The 24,731-nt window shown below is 43.0% G+C and overlaps 1 protein-coding gene across 1 annotated transcript; it reads left to right on the top strand.

The window, feature by feature from the left end:
- Positions 1-419: 419 nt before the first annotated feature.
- PDK4 (pyruvate dehydrogenase kinase 4) lies at positions 420-10,988 on the top strand. The gene is made up of 11 exons (XM_074900316.1): positions 420-823; positions 1,613-1,754; positions 2,773-2,844; positions 3,428-3,612; positions 4,035-4,124; positions 4,623-4,700; positions 5,347-5,423; positions 6,137-6,235; positions 6,507-6,617; positions 7,326-7,439; positions 8,490-10,988. The coding sequence occupies exons 1-11, from the start codon at positions 670-672 to the stop codon at positions 8,631-8,633; spliced, it is 1,266 nt and encodes a 421-aa protein (XP_074756417.1). The 5' UTR covers positions 420-669; the 3' UTR covers positions 8,634-10,988.
- Positions 10,989-24,731: the final 13,743 nt, after the last annotated feature.

Here is a 24,731-nt window from a genome sequence, read left to right as displayed (position 1 = left end):
GCCCGGGGGTCCCCGCCGGCGCCCATTGGCTCCCGCCCCGAGGCCGGACGCCCCGGAGCAGCCAATGAGGGGCGGGAGGAGCGCGGCGCCCCCGGGTGTTGCCAGGGCCGCGCCGCCGCTGACATTGCCCAGCCCCTGCCCGGTAAACAAGGTCGCTGGAGGCGGCGCCGAGCCAGCACCCCGGCCCCCCTCCCGCTGGCCCCGAGGCTCCCCCGCGGCCTCCCCGGCCAACTCGGCGCCCCTGGCGCTTCCCCCGCCGGGCTGGCGACGCGCCCGCTGCCCGCGGAGGGGGGGGGATGGGGGGGAACCCCGCCAACGGCGGTCACGAGCCGCTCCGCGCGGGGAACGTTCCGTTAGGGGCGGCGGGGCGTGGCCTGGCGTAGCCCCGCCCCCCGGGGACTGTAAATAGAGGCGACACGTGAAGCCGCTCGCTACAGGCGAGGGGACAGCGAGAGTTCCCCTGGTACTCGATACCCACCGGCTTCTCGATACCGACCGGCCACCCACCGGCCCACCCACCCAGCGGATACCGCCCCCCCTGACACCCACCGACCGGCTTCCCGCCGCTCACCTGCGCACCGACCGACCCGGTTACTTGCCACCCACCCACTGACTGACCGGCCCACCCACCCGATACCCACCCGCTGACCGACCGCCGCCCCGGGAGCAATGAAGGCCGCCCGGATCGCCCTGCGCACCGCCGCCCCCCTGGCAGGGGCCAGCAGCGGCGGCGGCAGCAGCCGCGGCCGGTTGCCGCGGGAAGTGGAGGAGTTTTCCCGCTTCTCCCCCTCCCCGCTTTCCATCAAGCAGCTGCTGGACTTCGGTGAGAGGCGGGGACGAGCAGGGGCGGGGCGGGGGTCCGGTCGGAGGGGAGGGCTGCAGACCTGTTGCTCCGAGGGGTGAGCCCGGGGGCTGCGGCGGGAGAGGGGTGCGGGAGTGGCCCCGGTGGGTGCGGGCTCTGCCTGCCCTGAAGGCGCTGCCGCCCCCCGGCCCGCATCCCCTCGGGCGGCGGTGCCGAGTCCCGCTCGGGGACCTGCCGACCCCGGGCAGGTCGCCTTGGGCCACCGGCCCCGGCCTCAGGCACCAGCCGGTGGTGACTTGTGACTGCTTCGATCCGAGCCGAAGATAGGCCAGGGCTCCGTGCCGGTGGTGGTCACGGGCTGGGGGGGCTGAGAGTGAGCCCAGGGGAGGGCGCTGCCGCGGTCTGGGGCGCCGGTGGCCGGGCGGGAGGCGGCGGGGAGTCTTGCGGAGTGAACAAGCTGTACCCAGCTCCCGTTACCGCTTTGGCAGCTGTGAAGCCTCACATGACACTTTCAGACGTCACCCTGAAGAAGCCCGTGTTTGCAAAGTCTGGAGTGCTTCTTTTAGAGGATTACAAATAAGTCCCGTGTTTAAATGGAAAATGTACAAGTATTCCTCCCAGGAACGTGCTGTGTCTTTCTGTCATGTAAACAACATTAAGCACAAACATAGATGTCCACTTAGGACAACTGGCCAGTGGTAGCATGATGCTTGCAAAGGAATACAGTCCTGCAGTCTGTGGAAAGACAACAATTTGTAGTTGCATCTTGAAACTTCTTAAACAATATTTTTATTTTGGGTTTATTCATAGGCTCAACTACTGGATGCGAGAGAACTTCTTTTGCATTTTTGCGGCAAGAACTTCCTGTGAGGTTTGCAAACATACTAAGAGAAATCGATCTTCTCCCTGATAAATTACTAGGCACTCCATCAGTACAGTTAGTAAGAAGCTGGTAAGTAAGAACTCCTTGAATTCAGGCTGTAAAATAACATAGCTTTGACAACTTGGTTGTCATAGACTTTTTGACTAGTAGAAGAAAATAACAAAATACACTAGAAATGCAGTTCCTTCATCAAAGCTGAGTTGCAAGCTGTTACACACTGTCCTTTTCTAGCATACCAAAATTAAATTGAAAAGCAGCATGGTAATACTGTTATTTTAAAATATTTTTTAAAAAACTAATAGTTTGAAATAGTTGGTAGAACAAACCTCACTTCTTACTCTAAGAAGGGAGAGAAGAAGATGTGTTCTGTTTTCACATAGCATTACAGACCCGAAGAGCTACACAAAAATGGGAAAGCAGACTATATACTTGTTGGTGTCTCCCACTGATGGAATTACTAACAGTTTCCATTCCATAGTATATTGCCTTGGCCTGTGCAGCAAGTGTTTGGACTTCAGTTAACATAACCTCTGTGGTTGACACGGTGGTTGAATCTGATTTAACCTTGTTTTCCTGGCACAGCTGCAGCATTTACAAGGATGGCTGACATAAAGGGCAAAAGTATTCGAGTGAGATCCAGATAACTGTTCTTAATCGAGCAAACAGTTTATACTTTGCAGTATGTGTCAGGGCTGTCAGATGTTAGCACAGGAGGCTCAAGTACGTAGCTTGTACCAAAGCTGTTTGGATTTGGAAAAATTTTTTGCTTAGGTGGCTTCCTGATCAGTATTGTCATTTTGGATCTTCTTTTGAAACACCTCTCAAGAATTGTAAGGGAATCCTACACATTTAAAGTGAGGATTTAGATTCCTTCCTGGGTGGCAGGCACAAGAAAAGACTTTTGAAAGTTCTAGAGTTCAGGCAGTCAAGAAGTGTCCTTCTGTGATTCCATACTTGGACGGAACTTGATACTTCATACTTCTAGATGACTTGTTAAGAGTAATGATTTGGACAAGACAAAGTATCCTGTTCTTAGATTATATAAGGCAAATGAATAGCATATATATCTTGTGTTCTTTTTCAATAGGTACATCCAAAGCCTAATGGAGCTGGTTGAGTTCCATCAGAAAAGCCCAGATGACCAAAAAGTCTTATCTGAGTAAGCTTTCCATTTGTTTCTTTGAATTTTTGATTTCACATTCCACTTCTCACAGTGTAGTCAGTTTAGAATGAGAGCTGTTATTAGCTAAATTTGATAATCTAGCATGAAGTACTGTGCATAGAGAAAACTGGTTTAAATCTCCAATTATGTTTAGCAATATTGCTAATAAATATGAGCCATTGCAGCTCAGTTTCAAGGGCATACTGCCCCTTGAACTGTCATGATGAAGTATCAACAAAAGTTATATGTAATGTCACATCCCTGCTTCTTTCCAAGATGTCAGCTAGGGGTCTTTTTCCCTTCCTCACATTCTCCTCTCCTCAAACTACTATGAATGAGTAAACAGGCAGTGAATTTGACATGGCTAATGATTACACCTTTTGTATTAAAATTATCAAACTCTTCTGGTTTAGCTTGGTAAGGAGTTACTTTTAAAAGAATTAAAAAACAGACTGTATTGTAATATTAATATTGTTATGCACTTACCTGTGCTGCTGCTGGAATAGATAATGACACTGTACAAAGCTTGTCTCCATGTAGTCTTAGAATAATGTTCTAACAAGATCTCTTTTTGACCTAGCTTTATAGATACATTAATTAGAGTCCGAAACAGGCATCATGATGTGGTTCCTACAATGGCACAAGGAGTAATTGAATACAAAGATATTTTTAAAGTAGATCCTGTCACCAATCAAAACATTCAGTACTTTTTGGATCGTTTTTACATGAGCCGTATTTCTACCCGGATGCTAATGAACCAACACAGTAAGTAGAAATTTTTACCTGAGGAAAAACTTCAACCTAATAAGAAACATGTCAACATAAATGTTTCTTAAACCTGTTGGGAGATCTGCCTCAGATGGTTTTGTGTGACACTGAAAAGTTACAAACTGAATGTATGACTTATGAAAGTAATGTGAAAACTTGTTTTCTAGACTACAGACTAATTGTAATAAGTCTTGTGTGGAATATGTAGGGATCTCGTTCTGTACATCTGAAAAGCCTTTGGATGTTGAACTACAGAATAGTCAACACAGTTTGCTGGCAGTAGATAGTATTTTTAACTCACAAAAGGCATAAACAGCACTCAGTATTTTATGTGATTATATGTTGTGATATAAATTTAAGGCTTTTTTTCCTAATACAGTATTTGGGATTAAATACAGTATTGTTTTCATCTCAAACAGCTCTTCTTTTTGATGATAAATCTGGCTCAGGGCACCCAAGGCACATTGGAAGTATTGATCCTTGCTGTGATGTTGTCGAAGTAGTCAATGGTATGTATTCAGATCCTTAATATTTCTCTTTTATCAGTATTTATATCTGATTGCAAGCAGTTTGGGTGAGGCTGCTCTCAGCTATTTCAGTAAAAGCCAGTCAGCATATCAAAACAGGAGTTTTTATAGAACAGAATTTAAAAAACAAAGTAGCAGTAAAAAAGGTGTTGGAATAAGGCCTAGCGAGTGACAGATGAGGTAGCAGTTAAGATCTATGGTGTTGAGGATGGCCTTACCTATTGATAGATAGCAGATGTATCTGTTTTACAGAGTTATCAAATTGTACTGAAGATTTTCCCATGCTGCTGTAATAGCCTATTTGTTCTCAGTTTTCAATGCACACAGTGGATGCAGTGTTGTCATTCCTTTGAGACACAGGCTTAGAGTCTGGAACACCTTAGCAGCTAATGCAGTTTAAAATCATATTTTGCCATGTGTTAGAATGAATTTCTACTGTGTTTGATATTACAGTTCACAAATTTTATTTAAATATTTCAGATGCTTTTGAAAGTTCCAAGATGTTGTGTGACCAGTATTATTTAACGTCTCCAGAACTGAAACTTACTCAAGTGAACGGTAAGATGAGAGCTTTCATGTCTGTCTTCCGATCGGTAGCCAGACTGCTGCTTTTACTGAATCAAAAGGCTCCCATTTCTGTAGCCATAATGGTACATACCAGTTGATCTGTTTTGGGCTAGTTCATTTTCTGTTGTAGGTACCTCATTTAATCTCCTGTGTTAGAACTCAAATATTGTTGTATCTTAAACACTAGATTTTCTGAGGTAATACTTAAGAATTTGAGAGAAGTAAGACTAGACTGTACTTGAAGTAACGTGCTAAGTTGCTAGAGTGGAGCTCAGTATCTGGAGGGAGGAAGTGGGGCTCCTGACTGAAATGCTGGTTCTGGCCCAAGCTGCCTGCATGTGTCTGATCTTGGGCAGTCTGCTTAACCTCTGAAATCCTTTGCTTATAAAAGGAAACTCATACTTTATTTTTCCAGTTTATTTGAAAAGAAACTGATTAAGCAAGTGGCAATTACAGTCCAAACACTGTTATGACTGCATAAAGTTGTTTGCTCATTTTGGGGACAGGGGAACCCCAAAAGCAAAGCTTTATTTTCTTGTTTGTTTGTCATACAACTTGCTTATTGTAAAGTCTGGATACAATGCAGAAAAATTCCATCACCCTTTTAAATCTTGCTTGTATTTTTCCCTTCCTATAGGAAAATTTCCAGGAGAGCCAATTAACATTGTATACGTTCCATCTCATCTTTTTCACATGCTCTTTGAGCTCTTTAAGGTATGTCAGTGAAAACTGTTTCTTCCCTTAGTGCTCTGAGCTGGAGCATCAATATGTAAAATCTCTAGCTAGATCTGAAGGAAGTAAAGTTTTGCATAGGGCAGTGAAATTTCTAAAATTTTCTTATTTGGGGATTGGCAGTTGGGAAAGGAATGATTGCAGTTTGTAGGAGAGTATTTGGATGCTTTTGTGCAGTGGTAAATGGGACAGGGTGAGTGAGAGAAAGAGTGAAAGTGGGACATGGGGTTGTGACAGTGGCTAGCCTTCTGCTTTTAGAGATTACATCTGTAGTGCAGGTTTGCCCAGGTGCCTTTTCTGTGGAGTGGGTGATACATCTTCAAGTAGTGAATAGGGCTGAAGTAATGTGCTGCCAACATGGGGTGCAGAAGTCTGACAGCCTTTAGCAACTGCTGAATTCTGCTCTTCTCCAGAAACCTGGTGACTTTTAAGGGAGTTATGTTATTTAATTTACATTGGCTGAGTTATGTTGGGCAAGAACGGTGTAATCTTTCACGCATAGAAGGGTCTTGGCTATGCTTAGTCACTTCTAGGAGTTAGCATAACTCCTGTTATGCTAAATTGCTAAGTGTGTTCCTTGGAAACTATGCACTGATAGGAATAGGGTAACTGTGCTCAGCCTCTGTGTAACAGGGGTATGATTTTAAATGCATAGATTCAACACTCTTTAATAATGGTAACCTTCTTTTCCATAGAATTCAATGAGGGCAACTGTTGAATTCCAAGAAAATAGTCCTTCCCTTTCTCCAATTGAAGTGAGAGTTGTTCTAGGACAAGAAGACCTGGCAATTAAGGTATTTTGTTGGCCTACTACAATATGGGCTTAATGTAATCTTGGTGATGGCATATGCTGCAGCAAATTCTATTAAAAGAACTTCCAGCTTCTGACAACAGAGCAGATACTATGCATGAGCATTTTGTAGATGGCCTCCAGTTTAGTGCAATCATGACTGAAAAATAATATGCTGCCAAAAAATACTTGCATTTATTGCTATTCAAATAACTTCATTTTACATACTAATCTTAATACATGATTGTAGTTAACTTTATTCTCTCTTAAATCAGATCTCAGACAGAGGAGGTGGTGTTCCAGTGCGAAAAATTGAGCAGCTCTTTAGCTACATGTATTCCACAGCACCAAGGCCAAGGATGGATGATGGTCGAAATACCCCTCTTGTAAGATATTTTCAGTACTCATGTTGCTAATAAGGTTGCTGTAAGTGTTGGACAGATTGGGAGGTTAATAAATAATGGGATGCTATGTCCACGCTACTGCTTTGTGGGGCATGCAGAGATTATTGAGCCTTATAAATACAAATTGATACTTTCTGAAACAAATTTTTAATTTCTAGCTTAGCATTTTAAATATGCTTTTAAAAGTATAAAAAAATAAGAACATTCCAACCTGAGTCAAACCCTGTTTTTTTTCTTGTACTCCAATGACAGTAATGTATGTGGTCTTTACTGCCACTCAGTTCTGAGACTTACTATAAATTATGCTATCTTTACAGAGGCAAGCACAACTGAAATAGGCTTAAGACTATTGTTGTTTATCTACCAGTAGCAAACTCCTTTTACTAATAAAGTTGTACTAGCAAAAATGGGTGAGGGATAATACAGAAATGTAATGTGTAAAAGTGGAACATATATAAACCCTCCCTCTTCCATGGAAATTAGTTTTTTAATTTCTTGTGGCTTTGGTTTTTTAATGGTCAGTTTCAATATTCTATATGAAACTGATTAGCGATTTCTGGTTTTCTGTTAAGAGGAAGTGCAAAGGACTTTGTAGCAGTTTAAAATCTCTGAACCCTTTCCAGCTATTGAATTTTAAGTCATAAGAACTAGTAAAAAATGAATTAATTTTGTCTTGTACTTTATTTTTAGGCTGGCTTTGGGTATGGCTTGCCAATTTCTCGTCTGTATGCTAAATACTTTCAAGGAGACCTAAATCTCTACTCCATATGTGGTTATGGAACAGATGCTATTATATACCTGAAGGTATGTATTTTGATTTGGCTAAACTGACAATAACTACCGTTAATGCAGAGAGGTAACTACTCAATATAATTTTTAATGTAAACAAATTCTCTGCTTGTGAGTAGAAAAGCTTTTATTAAGAAATGCCAGTAAGATTTGTAACTGGTATCTAGAATTAAAAAGGTCACTTAGTTTTACTTGAAAAAGTACTAGTGAGAGTCCATTAGCTTTTAGATTGTATTAAGATTTGTTACCTATTGGTTCATCGAACACAAAGTACTCGAAGAAAGTGAAGTAACAGAAATGTGTGAGCAACAGATCTGGTTTTTTTACTGTTTTTTTTCTTTATTCTGACATCCAGAAAGTCAGTAGAAATTAATCCTTAAAGAGTCTAGTACCCAGTCCTATTCAGTGTCTGCCATATATATATATATATATATATATATATATATATGGGATACAGATATCAGTAATCTTGAATACCTAGCATATAAAACTAGCAGTGTGTGTTATAACTAACCTGGGAAAAAGGACTATATGTTCTTTTCTATTCTGTGCTTATTTATGGGAAAAACTTGCATTGAATTTCTTCTAGTAAACCAAAACCAGTTCCAAGCACACCAGAGAAGCAGTGTAAAAGGGAGAGATTGCTCAGTTATACATGTTACATTTCTATTTAACAATTTCCCAGTGGAATATGAGTATTTTTTAGCTGCAAAATATGGAAGTAGGAAGAAACAGATTGTAAAGTTTTGCTGGAATTTTGTAAATGAAAGTTCTTTTCCACATCTTCCAGGACTATCTTGAAAACAGGTTACAGGATAGCTCTTAAGGCCTATAAAAATGCGTAAATGTGATTTGATGTTACTGCATTTGTCCTGCCAAATTATCCAAAGCAAAAATAGCTACCAAAGCAAACAAACTACTGCATCTATTGTAGAAAAATTTGCATAAATAACTTTGTTTTGTAGCATCACGGGCTCAACACTTGAAATGTAATGCATGAAATTTTGCAAAGTGACATTGTTGAGAGGTACAAACCAAGTAACTTTTTCCCTTTTTGATTTTTAGGCCCTATCAACAGAATCAGTAGAAAAACTCCCAGTTTTTAACAAATCGGCTTCCAAGCATTACCAAGCTACCTCAGAGGCAGATGACTGGTGTGTCCCAAGTAAAGGCCCAAAGAACGTAGCAAAGCAGAGTGCAGCTCTCTAAAGAGAAGTTGGTATTCAGGCACCCAAGGGGATCAAGCTGACTTCTCAAAGACTAATGTTTGGAAGTATTCACCTACGTCCAAACAAGTAAATTCTTCAGTTTCAGGACTGACGGAAGAGAAAGAAGATAAGGATGTTATAGCCTAGGCTGTATGCACTGAATGTGAAATCTTGGTGTGGACTTCAGGATGCAGAAAATAGGAGCACCTTTGTCTTTAAAGAAGAGATGTGTATATTGGAAAATCAGACTTTTTTTTTTCTTATGATCAAAGACTTGATGTGATAGAGGTGTGCAATTTGAGTCCTGTTTAATGCTTGAATTCTGAATACAGATAAATGTCAGTTATGCTGGTGTATATTTTTCTCCTAGAATAGTTATCAGCTGTTCATCTTATTACAGAACTTCTCAGGTAGATAGATAACACCTGTACTTTAAAGCTGCATTTATAACATTTGGAAATAATACACTTATCTTGCTACAAAACTGCCATGTTACAAACAGCATTGAAATACAGCCTGACTGGAAGGGAGGGAGCCCTGGGAGGTAGGGAGAAAGTGTTTCCCATAGGTAGGAAGGTCCCATTTGAAAAAAAAAACATATTCCAGTAATAATTCTTATGTGATGCCTTGCTCTGAGTTACAGTGCTACAGTTTTTTGTTAAGCTGTTCATGGAAAACTAGCCAAGTAAGGCTCCTATGCATAAGGTAACTAAGAAGGAAATCAGGATATCTTGGAAAGCTGCTGGAAAGAAATGGAAAGCTACTTGATTATAGCAGCTGTAAGGTTAGACTGCATCTAGTCTACATCCCTGTGCTCTGGAAAGCATGAACCAAGTAGGTCAGTTAGAATTTTCCAAGAACTGAAGTCAGACATGCAAGTTGAACAGAAAAGTTTTGGTGATCTGTATTACGTAAGCATGATGTGGGAAATGGCATGTTTCAAACATGGTCTTGTGGTTCCTTTTGGTTGTGCTGTTAGATTAGTGGCTCAGTACACTAAGCCAAAATCTGCCTATCATCTTTGTCAAATTTATATTGGACCACACTAGCTCAAAGTCTACACCCTAAAAGCTGTGATGAGCGCTGAAGGTCTGTTTAAAAGGTTTTCAGGAAGAGTGGAGTTGGAAATGAGAAATTTCAGAATATGAACAGCACTGAAAACTATAGAATGACTTTTATGAACAGCAAAATAATGGGAAATTGTCAGAGGAATGGTATCAGTAGAAAAGAGCTGTTGGGGAAAATACTCCATTCTCAATAAGCTGCTTCCTTTTCCCATCTTCTTTGTGCATTTTTTTCCCTTGTATGCAAGGTAAACTTATTGAAAGAATAGATTTTTGAACTATTGGACAGTGCTAAACTGACCAAAGTTCGTCAGGGCTGTATAATATTACTTGAATTTTTTTACTAATTAGCTATTATTTTAAGTGTATATGATCCTTTGCAAGAAGTTGCAAGTACAGTATTTAAAGCATCTTGCTCAGTTGTATAACAGTTTTCTAAAACAGATTTGTATTTGTTTGGACAGAAAGCCACTCCATACTCTACTGTGAATATCGGATATTTTTTAATGGGAATGAGAGAAAGCTAGAACTACCTTGTGTTCTGGAAGTCCTGTTGGGGTAGATTTCTCAATCAAAACCAGTATTCTGATATGCTTCATTTCTTTTAAAAACTAAATTTAGAAGTATTGGTGATAACTACTGAGCATAATGACCAGTACTGCATCAAGTCTGTTTTTATCCCAGTGAATAAGCTGCAGTCACCAAAGGTCACCAGGTCTTATATCTGAGCTCAGGTCAGTGAATGAAATGGATAATAAAAATGAAATATCTTTGTCTAGAATATACAGGTGAAAAAGCTGCCTTCACTGCCATAATATACTTGAGTATTTACTGATTTTTTTTTTTTTTTTTGTATTGAACACAAGGTCACAAAAACGTACCTAGGTAGTCAGTGTTGTCAAGTAAACACAAACTATACCTCTCTGTCTGCACCCAGTGATGCTTGAATATGATTTGTGATCTTATGGTATGTTGTACATCTGTAACATAGCTGTAGCTTCTATCTCAAAGCAGCTGAAGCACATGGGTGCTGTAGGCATGTCTAATGTTTGCAGAGAGCAGCTGCAGAACACAGTCACAGTGTAGACAGATGTGTGTATAGCACTTAAGGAACCCACGTGGAATCTCTGTAGTATTAAAAATTACTTAAGGGCTATCTACCAAAATAATACAGTACCTTTTTTCAGCATTTACTGAATTTTTATTCCTGAAAGTAGAGCTTTTAAAAGTTTTAAGCCTTTTACTTGGATGTAGATGTTGAAATAATTTTATAATAAAATCTTCTAAATGGTTGTCTAGTATTTTAATTTTCTTTTAAGATGTCTAGTGCAAGCAAGGGTCGCCTTTAAGTCTTATGAAATGGAGTTGGACAAAGCAACTCTCATACTGTGTCAAAGAGATGTAGTAGGGAAGGGAAACAATGAAACAAAAGGTCTTCAGTGTTGGCATCTGCTGTGAGTTTACATAGTGCTTAAAATCAGTGCATTACCTCACATCACCTTACTCTTTCTAATTAGGATAGCGTTCATCTTCAGAGATAAGAATTGAGAATTATTCATTGGTGCACATTCTACTAGAGAATCAGTGCAGATCCTCTAAAACACCTTTTTTTGTTGTTCAGCTGTAAAGAATATGAACACTCATCACTAGTCTTATACAAGAAAAAAAATCCATAATTGAGTCTATATTTAACAATTTTTTTCCACAAAATTAAACAAGATGAACCAAAAGCCTTTCTTCCAGCTCTGAAGCAATGGGACAACTGGCTTTTAATAGCTGTTTTGTAAGAGAATGGTAGTTACCAGACAGAACAGACTGTGCTGTGATAGAACAGTCCTGTGCAACTGGTGCTGTAGCAAACTTATGTTTGCCTGGGAATGTCCTGCATCTCCCTTAATTAAGAAGATAGAGTAACTGTAAAAATGCACATAGGTACTTCACCTGGAAGAGGAGAGGTGAAAACCAGCCAGACTCTGGGTTTGTGGCAGTAAATGTATAAGTGACAGCCTCATGTGCTGGGTTTCCCTTTCTTAAAGGTTTTTTTTACCTGTAATGCCAGGAAGGTGATCAGATGGTGCAGACTCTAAGAATCTTGCAATTACAGAAATGTACTATGCAATATATCTGTATGTCAGGTGTGTTGGGAGAAAAAACCCAGAACTAAAGCACACCAGAGATTTTAATACTACTACAGAAAACAGAAGGAAACTAACAACAAAAGCACATGTTGTGTTTTCTTTTCCCTATCCACCTTTACTGTCTTGCAGCCCCTAGGGACAGGACTAGCACATTTCCACTCAGGTTTTTCCAAGCAGAAACACGTGTTCTGTACCTCACCCACAGCAGGCTCAGGGGATGTACATGCTGCACGTGGGAGCCAGGCATGGCAGGGATGTGCCTGACTTGCTGTGCGGCCCGTGCTGAGCACGTGGCCCCAGCGGGCAATACCCCATCTCTCCGCAGCATGCTGCTTGAAGGGCGTTAGTTCCAGCCAAGCTCCTGCAGTCCAGAAGGTGCCAGAAGTTGAAAAGTTGTGGGGGTTTTTTTTCCTTCTCCCACCCAAACCTGGTGAGTGACAGAAGGTGTGCACCCAACTCCTGATTCAGCAAAGCACCGGAGGTACAGGACTGGCTTGCTTCTAGCGTGTCAGAGGTTCAATGAAAGCAGCAAGTTTACTCATGGCTAAAAGGCACTCTGGTTTCACAGGAGATAAGCAAATGTCGCACTTTCCCCCCTTTGCCCCCTGATCGGGACCTTACAAAGTCAGATTACTTATGTCAACAGAAACCACGCCAAAGCACCCGATGTTTTCTCTTCCAGACCATTAGCTAAAACCTGTACACTGATTTTCTTTCTGGTGCCTTGGGCACACGTCCAGATTAATCTCCCTGGAGCCTTGATAAGCAGTTGTTCATTATCATCTTTTTCCTATCGCTTAACCACACTTTCAAATCCACCAGACTTTGCCCTTAGTGTGCAATAATGTCCTTCCCAGCGCATTATTACAAAACCAGCTTTACTACCTTCGATAAGAAATGCTGCTGGACTGGAAAAATAGATATATATTTTTCCCCTTTATGGCAGTGATGATGACTTGGGAGGATCAGGTTATAATGCCCAGGAATTGTACACCCTTAAATTCTTGAGCAGTTTTGGCAAGCGGAAGGAAGAACGTGGCAGTTTATGATCCCTTCGCTCAGCTAATTTGGGGGGGTGGGGACAGTGAAAAGGAAGGTACACACTTCTAGCTTAACATCTTTGGGTTTGCATTCCCCAAAAGTTGACAACATAAAGTTATATATCCCAGTCCTGTATCACAGGCCTTATGGTGGCTGTGCATGTCTGTGCTGGCATGCACATTCAAGCCAGAACAACTCAGTGCATGGCCAGATGCTGCTCCAACTTGCAGTCAGCAAAGGGAGAGCAGGACATCCCGGTAGGCAGTCTGTCAGTCCCGCTTCTCTCCATTCACCTCATAGGGAGGAAAGGACAGAAAATCCCCACAGGCAGCCTGAATTCTTTCCTGCAATCTTGAGTGTTGGCTGGCACAGCAAGAGGCTGGAACACAGTCCTGGGTCTTCAGAATATTCTGAGGCCTCTTAATACTGTAATATTTTTATATAAGTAGAAAAATATATATGTGGTAACAGGAGCTGCTCCTCAGCAACTCTCCTCAGCATTCTTTCTGCAGCGATGAAAGAAAACCAGAACAGAGTGCAAGGAATTGGCCCATGTAGAGTTAGCACAGGTTTTCCTGTGTTGTTCCCTTGCTTTGCGGTTCCTAGCAGGAAGAGGCAAGAAAAGAAAGGTTCTACCCAATTTTCTGCCGTGTGAGGCAGACAGCCTTGAGGAACGAGCCTCCTGCTGCCTTTCTGGAGTCATGTCTAGTTGAAAACAGAGACAGACCTGTGATGCAGAAAACACAGCAAGAGAAGTGACCACCATTCCCACCATTTGGGGTTGTAGAGCATCATCCTGGAAGGCAGTAGAGAGTTTCTAGTTTAGGATGACCATAGTAACCAAAGTTACGTTAATACGATGCATCTAGCTATGCCCTGTCTGAAAGGCTCAAATAAGAAAATCAAGTAAAAAAAAAAAAAAAAAAGTAATTGTTTTCATTGTTGTTTAGAGGTTGGGTTTTCTGTACTGTGTCACATTAGGGTAGCAGGCCTGAAAACCAAGAATGTTGGCATAGGATTCGGCACACCAAGTATGACACCTTATCATGACACTGCATATGCGTCTGTATGTATGTGCTGAGATGAGAGCTGGATATCTAAGCTCCCCCTCTCATAACCGGAGTTGCTATATCCAGAGGACCCCAGATAGCTATCAGCTCCTCCTGAAGCAGACACCTATTTCTGGTCAGCTGAATAGCTCTCCTGTCTTCAGTGACAGAATTCAACAGACTTTAATGAGACCCTAGACACCTGGGGCACATGTTTAGACGGGCACCTGCGTTTAGTGGCTTCAGCTGTGAGCTGGCTCCCAGCTGATCAGTTACCTAAAAATAGCGATGCTATATGAGGAACCCTGCAGTACTCTGCCTGTCTCTCATCTGTCACTCCAAAAGTCCAGAGATCTTCCACAGGTCCTTTGTCATGTCTGCCAGTCCCATGCAAATACCTTGTATGGATGCTTTTGGTTTTCTCAAGTATCAGTGAACGTTTATGTTTAGGTAGCTGACTCAAATCCCCTTATTAATTCTGTGTGGCTGTGGGAGGCTGCAAATACAGAACTCAAAACAATGTCACTGCTGTGTCATTGCTGGCCAGGGTGGATAGATAATGGAAAATCCCAGACAATATTTATCCTGCAGCAAATGCCAGTGGGATCATTGCAGAGGAACTCTGCTGGCTTCTGGCACAACCTGTGTCAGCCTGCAGCTGCCTCTGCGCAGCTTGTCACTACTGGCTGCGTTTCCCAGCATCGCAGGCCTGTCTGGGTTTGGGGCTGGCCATGGTGACACATGACCACAGGAGACAACATGAGGGTCATCACTTGGGGGTCTGCACCCCACAGGGCAGCAGTGCTGCCTGTGAGCTCTGAGCCACGCTTATCTGCTTGGGACGCCCAAATACCAATTACCCAGGCAGGCCTTTTACAGAAAATTAGGAGCGAACAGTAACTGATGTTGATTGTTAAATACCATGAGGCATATCAAGAAATCAGATGCATCGAAAGATCTTCTCTCAGTGTTTATTCTTTTGAGTGGTTTTCTCTTCCTAGCAGCTTTACCATCCACAACACTCCTGGTTGATTTTTAACAAATTAACTGGGAAATAGGGTGGAATACCTGGAAGGGATACTTGTCCTTTCGTCCAGTCACTGTGGCATGCAGCACAGTTAGTATGTGCATTGCAAAGGGTATTGGTGGCCCAGAGTCACTCCCCTGCTTACAAAGGGTATTACTGGAGGAGTTCAACCTTCGTGCAGGGGTGGATCAGATCGTTTATACCTCTCTGAGTATTAACAAGTATGTGTCATTGCTTCACAGACCATAGGAAGCTGTTTGCTCAGGCATAAAACTTCATTTGTGTTGACACAGAAGCACTTGTTTGTGCTTAGTTAGGGCCTGTTACAAAACCCTCTGAGCTCACTGGACAACTTTCCCTTCCTTCTAATATTTTTTTCCTCAGGTTTTATATAAATCACAATGAAGAAAGCTTCATTTTCAAGTTCTGACCAGGGACACTCTTAAGCTTTCATTATTCATGTAATTTGTCAAGATGCCCAGAAGCCTTCTGCTGGTCCAAATCCCTTCATGTGCTTTGCCTCTGTAGTCTTGCCCTCCTGTTCCTCTGTTCCTCCCATTCCTGCTGCTGGTGCCAGGCTGTGCATGCTCTGAGCGTATCTTCTGTAGCTGAAGAATGGGAACAGTCCTTTGGAGGCATGTCACATTTTCAAAAGCTTTGGATGATTTTTCAAGGCCGATGGATGATCAGTTCACTTGAGGAAAAAAACCCAAATCATAGCACCTTCTGCATATTCCCAGGCTTCTGTCTTTTGAATTACAACATCCATGTCAGAACAGCTGGAAAAAAAGCAGAACTATTCACTGGAGTGCCATAAATTGATGTAGGCAGAGCTTGGAAATTATATTACAGACATTGGTGTTCAGGGCTGACTGAAAGAGACGTTTTCATCCTTCTCCAAAGAGTTGTCCTTGCCTTCTCCTTTGCTCTGCAGCAGAATTATATTCTCCACCTGCGAGTATTGATGTTAAGGGAGAGGATGTGTCTTGATTTTAAATCTGCACTAGTGCAGCCAAACACAACAAAGAAGACCTGCAGATCTTCCCATTTCTTCCCAGGCACAAACATACCCTCTGCTATAGGAAATAAGAGTTCTGGGGGAGAAGGTCTATCCTCAACAGCACACTCTTTCAGAGGGGGGTTATTTCATTTCATAAGAACAGAAAGATGATTCCAGCAAAGCTGTTGACAATGAAAGGCTAAAATAAATGCTCTTCACTATTTCTTTAAAGTATATTAGCACTGGAAGGTTTGTTGGGTTTTTAAATGTAAACATTTCTAGCAGCATAGTAATATATTGGTTTACATTGCATTAAGCCTTCACAACAGTTTTTTTAAACTAATAGATTCAGAAGCAGTTACTCAATTGTTCTCATTCTTATATAGCATGGGTATGGAATACTGAATATAGGTAATGGATCAATAGGTTACCTATAAGCATGCCTGAGACCTTCTGCTGGTTTAATTCACTGTTTTTTTCTGTAACGTGCCTCTAACGTATGCTAGCCCTTTATTTTCTTTTTCAAGCAATTAAAAAAAGTATAATAAAATGTGGGATCAACATATTAACCAATGTAAATGATAAATATTAGAGTAGTAATAACTCCTCTTTAGACCTCGCACAATGCCCACTGAAATCTGTGACAAGCTTCCCGTTGACACGAATGAATTGTGGGCAAAGCCAAAATGGTTTGAGCTGCTGATGAGTAGAGGAGACACATACACTCCTGAAGGTCTCTAGAAGAAAACAAGCAAACTCATTTTCAAATCCTTCAGAGTCCAAGGCCAGACAAGAGGCCAGCCTCACTGTGTTACCTGCCAGGCTGTCTGCAAGATAGCATGTGTTGTGCTGGAGGAATTTACAATCAAGTGACACACCTAGGGAAGGAAGAGGAGTGTGTGACATACATTTAGATATTCAAGAGACTCTGTACAGAAACATGCGTATGCACATATGGCCAATTTAAAGGTACTAACCTAGCTGACAGCTTGTGCTTCAGCCCCCTCCCCCTTATCCAATGCAGTGAAAACCTTCTACTGGAAAACCTTGAGCTGCAAACACCCCAAACCAAAGGAAAGTCAGCTCAGCCTTTCTCTTCAAACTAGGTGAGACCAAAAGCCCACCCTGTCTGGCTGCAGTCATGCTGTTGTCTCTGAAGTGCAAGTATGTCCCTGTTTGGCAAAGTGGGCAGTTTGTCCTTGTGTTCCTGGTCACCAAGAGCTTGGCTGGGATAAAGATGCTTTGCCTGAGTCTGGAAACAGAAGGACAGGACTCTTTAATGGCACACAACAGTGACCAGCCACGGCTGGTGCGCATTTCACACAGCTAAGGCTTTTTTAAAAAAAGGATTAAGAGTGTCCAAACCCTCAACAATGTGAGTGCCTGCTTCAATACGGCTGGAAGATTATTCCAGCTGTTTGGGGCCTGGAGCCTAAAAAAGCGAAGCTTGCCTCCCATAGTCAGTGGAGCTTCAGATACTTGGATGTGAATAGCTTGATTTAAGAAGCAGAGGGCAGACAGGCAGCTAGTGCTAGATAAAAGGACACAAAGCAGCACTCTAAGTAAAGAGTGAACTATTATAAACCTTAAAAATACCCTTCAGGAAACTTGTGGCTGCTGCTGCTGCTCTGTTGCTAGCTGTTGGCTCTTTTGTTCTACTTAGTTTTCCATCTTTTTTTTTTTTTTTTTTTAAATTATTATTTTTTCAAGGACAAGCACTAGCTAAGTATATAGCACGGCCTCCTCTGGTCAGAGCTGGGAGCTGTGGGAAGCAGTGGTGCCTCTTTGCATTGTTCTGGCAGCTTCCTCAGCAAGAAACAGGGAACCTACAGGGACAGCGTGTTCCCCACTGCCTGCACTGGGAGCTTAAAAACATGTTTATGTCAAGTCAGCAAGAACTGCCTGGGCTGGTCACGCCACTGCTCTCCCTCCCTTTCAAGGCTTCTGGAAGGAGCAGCGTCAAAGTTCAAGCCCATATTCAAGTCTGTTCCAGGCACTGCCTGCAGTTTGATCCTGCCTGCCTGGTGTCACTTACTGACCATCTCATGAGTGCAGCCAGGTGTCCTGAAAATAAAGGGGAGCCAAGGCTGCCTCTCTGCCCCTCTCCCTGCCCTGCATCGGAAAGAGCAGCTCTCCCTGTGCTTGAGTGGGTGTCAGCAACTGGGCAGGACTCGGTGCTATTTAGTAGCAAACCCTCCCACACTCACAGCACAGCTGGGTGACAGCAGATAGTGCGTCCTAGTCAGCTGAAAAAGGAATCTTCCTTCTTGGTCTTCTCCAGGCAGGATGCACTCTCTGTCAAAGCTCTTGAGAGGATGGAAAAAGGACAAGGACGTTAAGGGGACCCCAGGTGCGTAGCTCGGGTACACCCCTGAAGCACAGAGGGATGTGTGCTGTGTGAAGTGCCTTGCAAGAGGGGACCAGGACAGCTGTAGCACAGTGTGCCAGGTACCAGAGTTTCAACCAGCTGGAAAGAAAAGTAGGAGAGTTGGGTTACAAAGGCCTCCAGTGGGCAGCTCCCCACAGCTGTGTCAGGGTGGCTCGGATGCCTCCATCTGAAGCTTGCTAATGCCATGTAGCTACCTGTTTCTTTGCCCATTGTTAAGGTCCCCCTCGAGAGTCCTCAGATGCCCCTGAGGACAAGTGCGGGAGAAAATGTTTGGGTTTGCCCTGAACTTGCGGTCACTGCGGTGGGAAGCTGCTCTCTGTGGAGGGGCTGCAGTCCATGCTGGTGGCTTTTGAGTCCTTCATGCCAGAGACAGGCTTTAGGTGTGCCTGGGGGGAAGAGCACACAGAAATGCTGACTATGACCATATGGATAGTCTTGTGTTCAAAATAACGTTGTCGGCTTCAAGTATCACAAGTCACAGTTCACAGCCCTCAAAATGCTGATTCTCATTGTTAAATAAACAATGTTTAATCTTTTTGTTTTACATTGGATTTTTTTTTTCTTTTTCTAGTTTGCTGTTGGACTTCACCTCTGGATGTGCATGACCACTCTTCCAGGTTGATTGAGACTATCAGTTTTCACCATGTCAAAATCTACAGTATCACTTCTAATTCAAATGCCAGTTCTCCCCTTTCTCCCTTAGTTCTTCCCCAGCACCACCACTTGGATCAGCTGAGCTCCTACATCTCCCTTGCACAGCTCCCCTGCCACATGTGTCCATTTCCACCTCCCAAGGCTGAACTGGCTTGGCTAGGGCAGGGTGCAACCACTCCTCCAGCAGCACAGAAAGAAGCTGACAGCAATAAATGGCTTCATGGACAGGGGCTTTGCTGATAAACCTCATATCTCTAGAGGGTCCTTGGTGAGCCGAGGTCACTGGTTTGTACTTCCTCCCACACCACTGGAGGATGCAGAATTTGATTTTGGGGAAAGCTGGCAGGACAAGGACTTTCTCCCGTGTTTCTAATTACAGGGTAGGAACCTCCCACCTCACTGGCAGATGAAATGTGTGAGCATAGCTCTCCTCAGCTGGTGCCAAGTGAGGCAAGGCACACTGCCTGCCCTCCCACATCCATTCAGCATTAGGGTTTAATGCACCTGCCATATGAGTGAGGAGCAGTTGACTAAAGACTTTGTTTCAGCAGGCTGGTAAATGGGTTGCTGTGGTTTAGGAAATCCAGATGCAGTGGAGGGCAGCACAAACCCACAGAAACACAGGGGAGCAGAGAGGGGTAGCAATTCTGCTGCCCTTGCTAAAAGAGGGTGCAGTGATGGAGTAGCAGTGGGGGCCAGGCATCATGTCACATGTCAGAGGCTCCACAGCCAGGGAGGGGAGGACACACCACTCTCCCATCCAAATCCTTGGGGTGATCCCGCTGCCCAGTGTGGCACAGCCCCAGGACTGCAGCTGGCACTTGCTGACTTTGCTGGATTCTCCACCCACCCTCCCAAGCTGAGCACCTGAGTGCCAGAGCACACATCCAGAAAAACATCAAAATAATACGCAAATATTATTCTAAACAACATGACTTGGAAGAACTAAAAGTTCCTGTGTTAAACCCTCCAAATTATTTCTAAATTAATACAGCAAAAATAGTAAGGCAACTGGGTCTCTGTTTTAGACTGGAATGCTACACATTCTGCAGGTCACACCAGTGTTGGTTGCATCAGAGACCTTTAAGATCAGAGCAATGCTGTGATACGCATTGTACTCCATCTACTCAACAGCTGCAAATTATACTATGAGTGTATCGACATATGAAAAACGAATGTTACATCTGTTTGAAGCTTCTTTAGAGGAGAATCTGACTTTGTCCATTTCTTGTTGTTTTGTGTGTGTGTAGGTGCCTGTGCAACTCATTTCAGATTATATTTCACTGGGACAAACTCCCTTCATGGTATCAGAAAAATTATCCCAAACAAAAGCTACCAAAACCTGCTATCATGTGGGAAAGAAAAAGGGAAATCACTGAATTCTGTGGGTTTATGGTGGAGGAAAGGTCAGGGCTGTGAAAGAAATGGACCCAGGTGACAGCCTGGGGTCCAGATTTCTGTCAAGGTGTAGTTCAGAGCTGCTGGCACCAAGAGGTGTGCTCACCACGGACATAGGCAGACAGCCTGCCCTCGAGTTCAGGGCAGCCCCACACCTTTTCCCCAGCAGTGAACTTGGAAACAGCAGGATAGACTCACCAAAGGGTTGGCTCAGCTTTGCAAGGTAGATGTAATTCAGTGGACTTCACTGCAACTGGGTCTTTACAGTCAGTTTTACTCTGCATGGATGTTAAAATACCTATATTACTTTTTGTCATGAAATGGATTTGCCCTGACCGCAGTGATGCTTCTTCGCCTGCACTCCCCAGCATGCTGTGTGCTTGTAGTCAGTCCTGGCACTGCCCTGCCCTTCAGCAATGCCTGCATTTTTGTACTGCGTGAACCAATGCCCACGTATTTATAGGACACACAGTTCTGTCACCTCCTTTATAACGCATTATTATAAAGTAGACTTGCTGTGAGTCTTGCTGCTTTTTTGTTCCTGCACCTTTTTTCTCAGACTTTAGTAATTATTTATTCTTAGTTCCTGACCAACTAGCGTTTTCACAGGGTCATCAGGAACAGGTAAAGATCCCTATCCTTGACCAGAGTGGTCTGGAATCAACCCCCTTCCCTCCCATAAATAGCCAGCAAGCTTATGGCTATACTGAGGCAGTGCAACTCCCCACTGACAGTTACTATTGTCATCATCTAAGTCAGTGCTAATTGCAGTACCAATAGCCTAAGCAGCCACATGAATTGTGCTCTTACAAGGCTAAAATGTGCTGTGATTCTGGCACTAGGCAAAAGGCTGATACTAGCTGCCCTAGCTGGCCCCAGATTGAAAGAACAGAGTTGAATGGCTCATCAGTGGCGTAAAAATCATCGTATGCCCTCCTGTCCTTGTTTCAAACACCTTAATTGTAATTTAGCCACACTCCATAGGGTGCCTGTAGAAGGTAAAAGGCAACACACAGCTGCTGCATGCTAAGAAAATGTTAACTGTGTATTAAAATCAAGCAGATCATTGGAATGAGTAATATCCATCGTCACCTTTCCACTGTGTCTTATGAAGCTTAAGATGCATTTGGAGAAATAGTCAGAAACAAATTTCTGAGCAGCCAACCAATTTCATCTGACAGTTGCTGTATATAGCAATCTTTTCTGACCCACTCATCTGCTGTACCAGAGGTCCCTGCCGTTCTACAAATAGAGACTGTGGTAGATCTTTCCACTATTTTAATATAATTCTTGGGAAGGTTAAGGTGTCAGACGCTAGCTAGGCTTTGGCAGCTCTGCTAATAGCATGTTCTGCACTGTCATTTAGTAGAAGAGCAAACCCTAGGGAGTACAGGGAAATGCTACTGCCATATCCTGAAAGTAAATGGAAATATTGCTGTGTCTGACCCATCTATATCTTGCAGCATTTCAGAAAAGCAGCAGCAGCCCTTCAAGAGCCCTGCAAACTTTCCAGCACGCTGAAAAGCTGGCATGCCTCTTTGGCTTCTCAGAGTTTAATAAAGGTATATAATAGTATAGGCCACCCCAGACTCTTTCAATCTTCCTTCCAGTCTTAAAGACTGAACTCTTGTACGTTTAATTTAAAGGTACTTGTCCCATGAAAAAAATCTACTGCCAAAAGCATTAGCACATTTTCAAAGGACATTCCTCAAATATGAATGAATCTAGCCCCTGTGATCATTTTAATTGATCCAGCAGTGCTTGCAGCTAAAAGTAAAGCTGCCACCTTCTATGACAGACCAGACCTTTTCACCTAATATTTGTTTTCCTGACATTTTACAAAAATAGCCATCAGTCTTTCCCAGTCTGGGAGACTCATATAAATTCATGATCACAGCAGTTTACTTGATTCTGTCAAAACTGGTGTATAGGCTATAAGATACTGCTTCATGGAAAGCAGAGAAATAGTTTTTCAAAATGATAAGTGGTTTTGAGTAAGTAAATTTTCTTTGATGCCAAAACACTTACAGGAATTTATTGGTTTCAACTCTAATACTGTGATCTGAGTTGAAAAACTCTGCATGAAACCAGATCAAAGATTTTGACTGGGATCTCTCTGCAAGTCCTTATGCATGCACACACATGCTTGATCCACACATGTGCTGATGCACGCACAGACTTACACAGAGCTGCCAGACTCAAACCAGGCATTTCAATGCCATTCTGCTTTTGTGTAGTCAGGAGTTTTGGTTCAACACCTTACAAGATGATGCAGACAGCTTCGTCATCCTCCACTCAACCCTAGTGACAATGCCATGTACCAGCATGAAAAGCGGCACAGGCAACCCATCCCCTTCCTCTGCTAGCTTTTCAAATGCTAAGGGCAGAAAGACATGGAGATCCTGGCTGCCTGTGCCAGGTGGCCCTAAGGCCCGATATTTTGATCTGGGCTTTGAACCTTTTCCTCTTTATAATACAAACTCATCCTAACACAGTTCATTATGAGAGGAGCAAGGGATGTGGAACCAGCATCCCCTTGTGCTGAAGGTCCTGAGGCTGAGTATTGCTGCCATTCAGCCAAGCAATAGACTCTTGCCAGGGAGCTTGTGTTTGGAGTAGCAGTGGGTGACATTGACAATTGTACCAGTAATAAGTACATTAATAAAACATGTATCATGCTTTAGAACCAGTCTGTATGTGGACAGTTGTCAACACTTACCCAAAGCCACCTTTGTGGAGAGAAGACCTACTTATCACATATCTAAGACTTGTGGTCTTGGTACTACTGCACAAAGTAGGAGGCAGGTGAGAATATATCCCTCCCCTCCTGTCACCAGCAGCACTGGGAAATTAGCCTGTCTCAAGGATGAATGGTGAAGATTTTAAAAACATGTTGACTGAAGGCCGAGCAAGAACTGGTCAATATTTACTGTTTCCTCTTCCAACGTCCTGAGTTGTCCTCTGGCTCCTCTTCTTGGCATTAGGCTGGCAGGACAAGCAGCAGTGTTGGAGAGCTGAACCAGCCATGCTGTTTTGGGCTCACTGTCCTAGTATCTAAAAGCTGACCAAATATGAATAGACGTTTAAAGGTTTTGCAGAAAAATACAGTCCTGGACACTGTTAGACTTCAGATTCACTTATACTCTCTGTGGATAAATTATTGGAGTTATGAGTCAAGATGGGTCCAATCACACATCATGAGTTAAGTTTAAAATTATTGCAAGAGCACTTTACAAAGACGATGTCCATATTTCCTTGAAGAGCTGAATTATGGCTCTGCACTGGCCCACAAATACATGCAGTGTCCCTATGGTCATAGATGGGATAACTTCTTTTGTCAACAATGCATGTGGCTTAAGAACACCTCTTCATATACACCTCTTAAAAAGCACAAGGACCAAAGCATGTAATCTCATTGCTATCCATTGAGTAGTCATTAAGAGAGCTGCAGGAAAGGGCTGCCAATGGGAAAGGATACTTCAATCTTTGTGCCCATCTGTGTTTTAAATATTATAATAGGCTGTGAAATGCACTGAAAATGTCTTAAACATGGCTACATCTCTACTAAGAAGCCAAATGGCAAAAAGCAACTCATTTCACAGAAGACACTAAACAACCTTGAAAACAATTTTCTGTCATGACTACGTTCAAATTTGCAGTGTAGGGGTGACAACCCAGTCTGTCATTATTTCCAACTGCAGCCACCCAATCTGTTGCAGCTTTGAAAATATAAAATCATTATGAGTTATATGACAGTATCAAATTTCAAAGCATCTGCACTAAGTCAGAATAATAAGACACTGCATCCTAAAAATTTAATAAATGATGAGCTTATTATCATGGTACTCCCATGCCTCACATCCAGTGTGTAGGAATAGATACAGTGGGGAAAAAAAGAAGTGCTGAAAGGTAACAAATAATAAGGTTTGCTTAGTGTTGGTCTTTCTAACTCCAGCAACAGAAGCAATAAAAGTGCATCAATCAGGTCTTTTTTCTGTGATGGGGATGTTCTCCAGTGTTTTTAACAGCTTGCAAATTCCTATGACTATAATCAGCCTGATCCCACTGTGCTCCCTGTCAGACACCACAATGGCTATAATCTGGCACCTGCTTGGTACAAAGCTTGGAAGTGAGGCTGGGTGCCCACAGAATAAAAATTAAGTGTGTTCACTGCAGAGGGGGAGGATCAGAGGGAATTTAGGAGTACTGGTGACAGCCTTTTTTCTTCTCTCTCAGCAAGACAGTCCTGACTACAACAGGTCAGAAAATGCTGCTATTGTTCTGCCTTAAACCTCCCTCTTCCAGATGCAGAATTTCACTTCCAGAAGCAGCCAGTGTG

The sequence above is a fragment of the Athene noctua genome, chromosome 2 (genome assembly GCF_965140245.1).
Source record: "Athene noctua chromosome 2, bAthNoc1.hap1.1, whole genome shotgun sequence".
NCBI classification, from domain to species: Eukaryota; Metazoa; Chordata; class Aves; order Strigiformes; family Strigidae; genus Athene; species Athene noctua.
The sequence above is the reverse complement of the archived record's forward strand: the minus strand, read 5'-3'. Positions and strand labels throughout refer to the sequence as shown.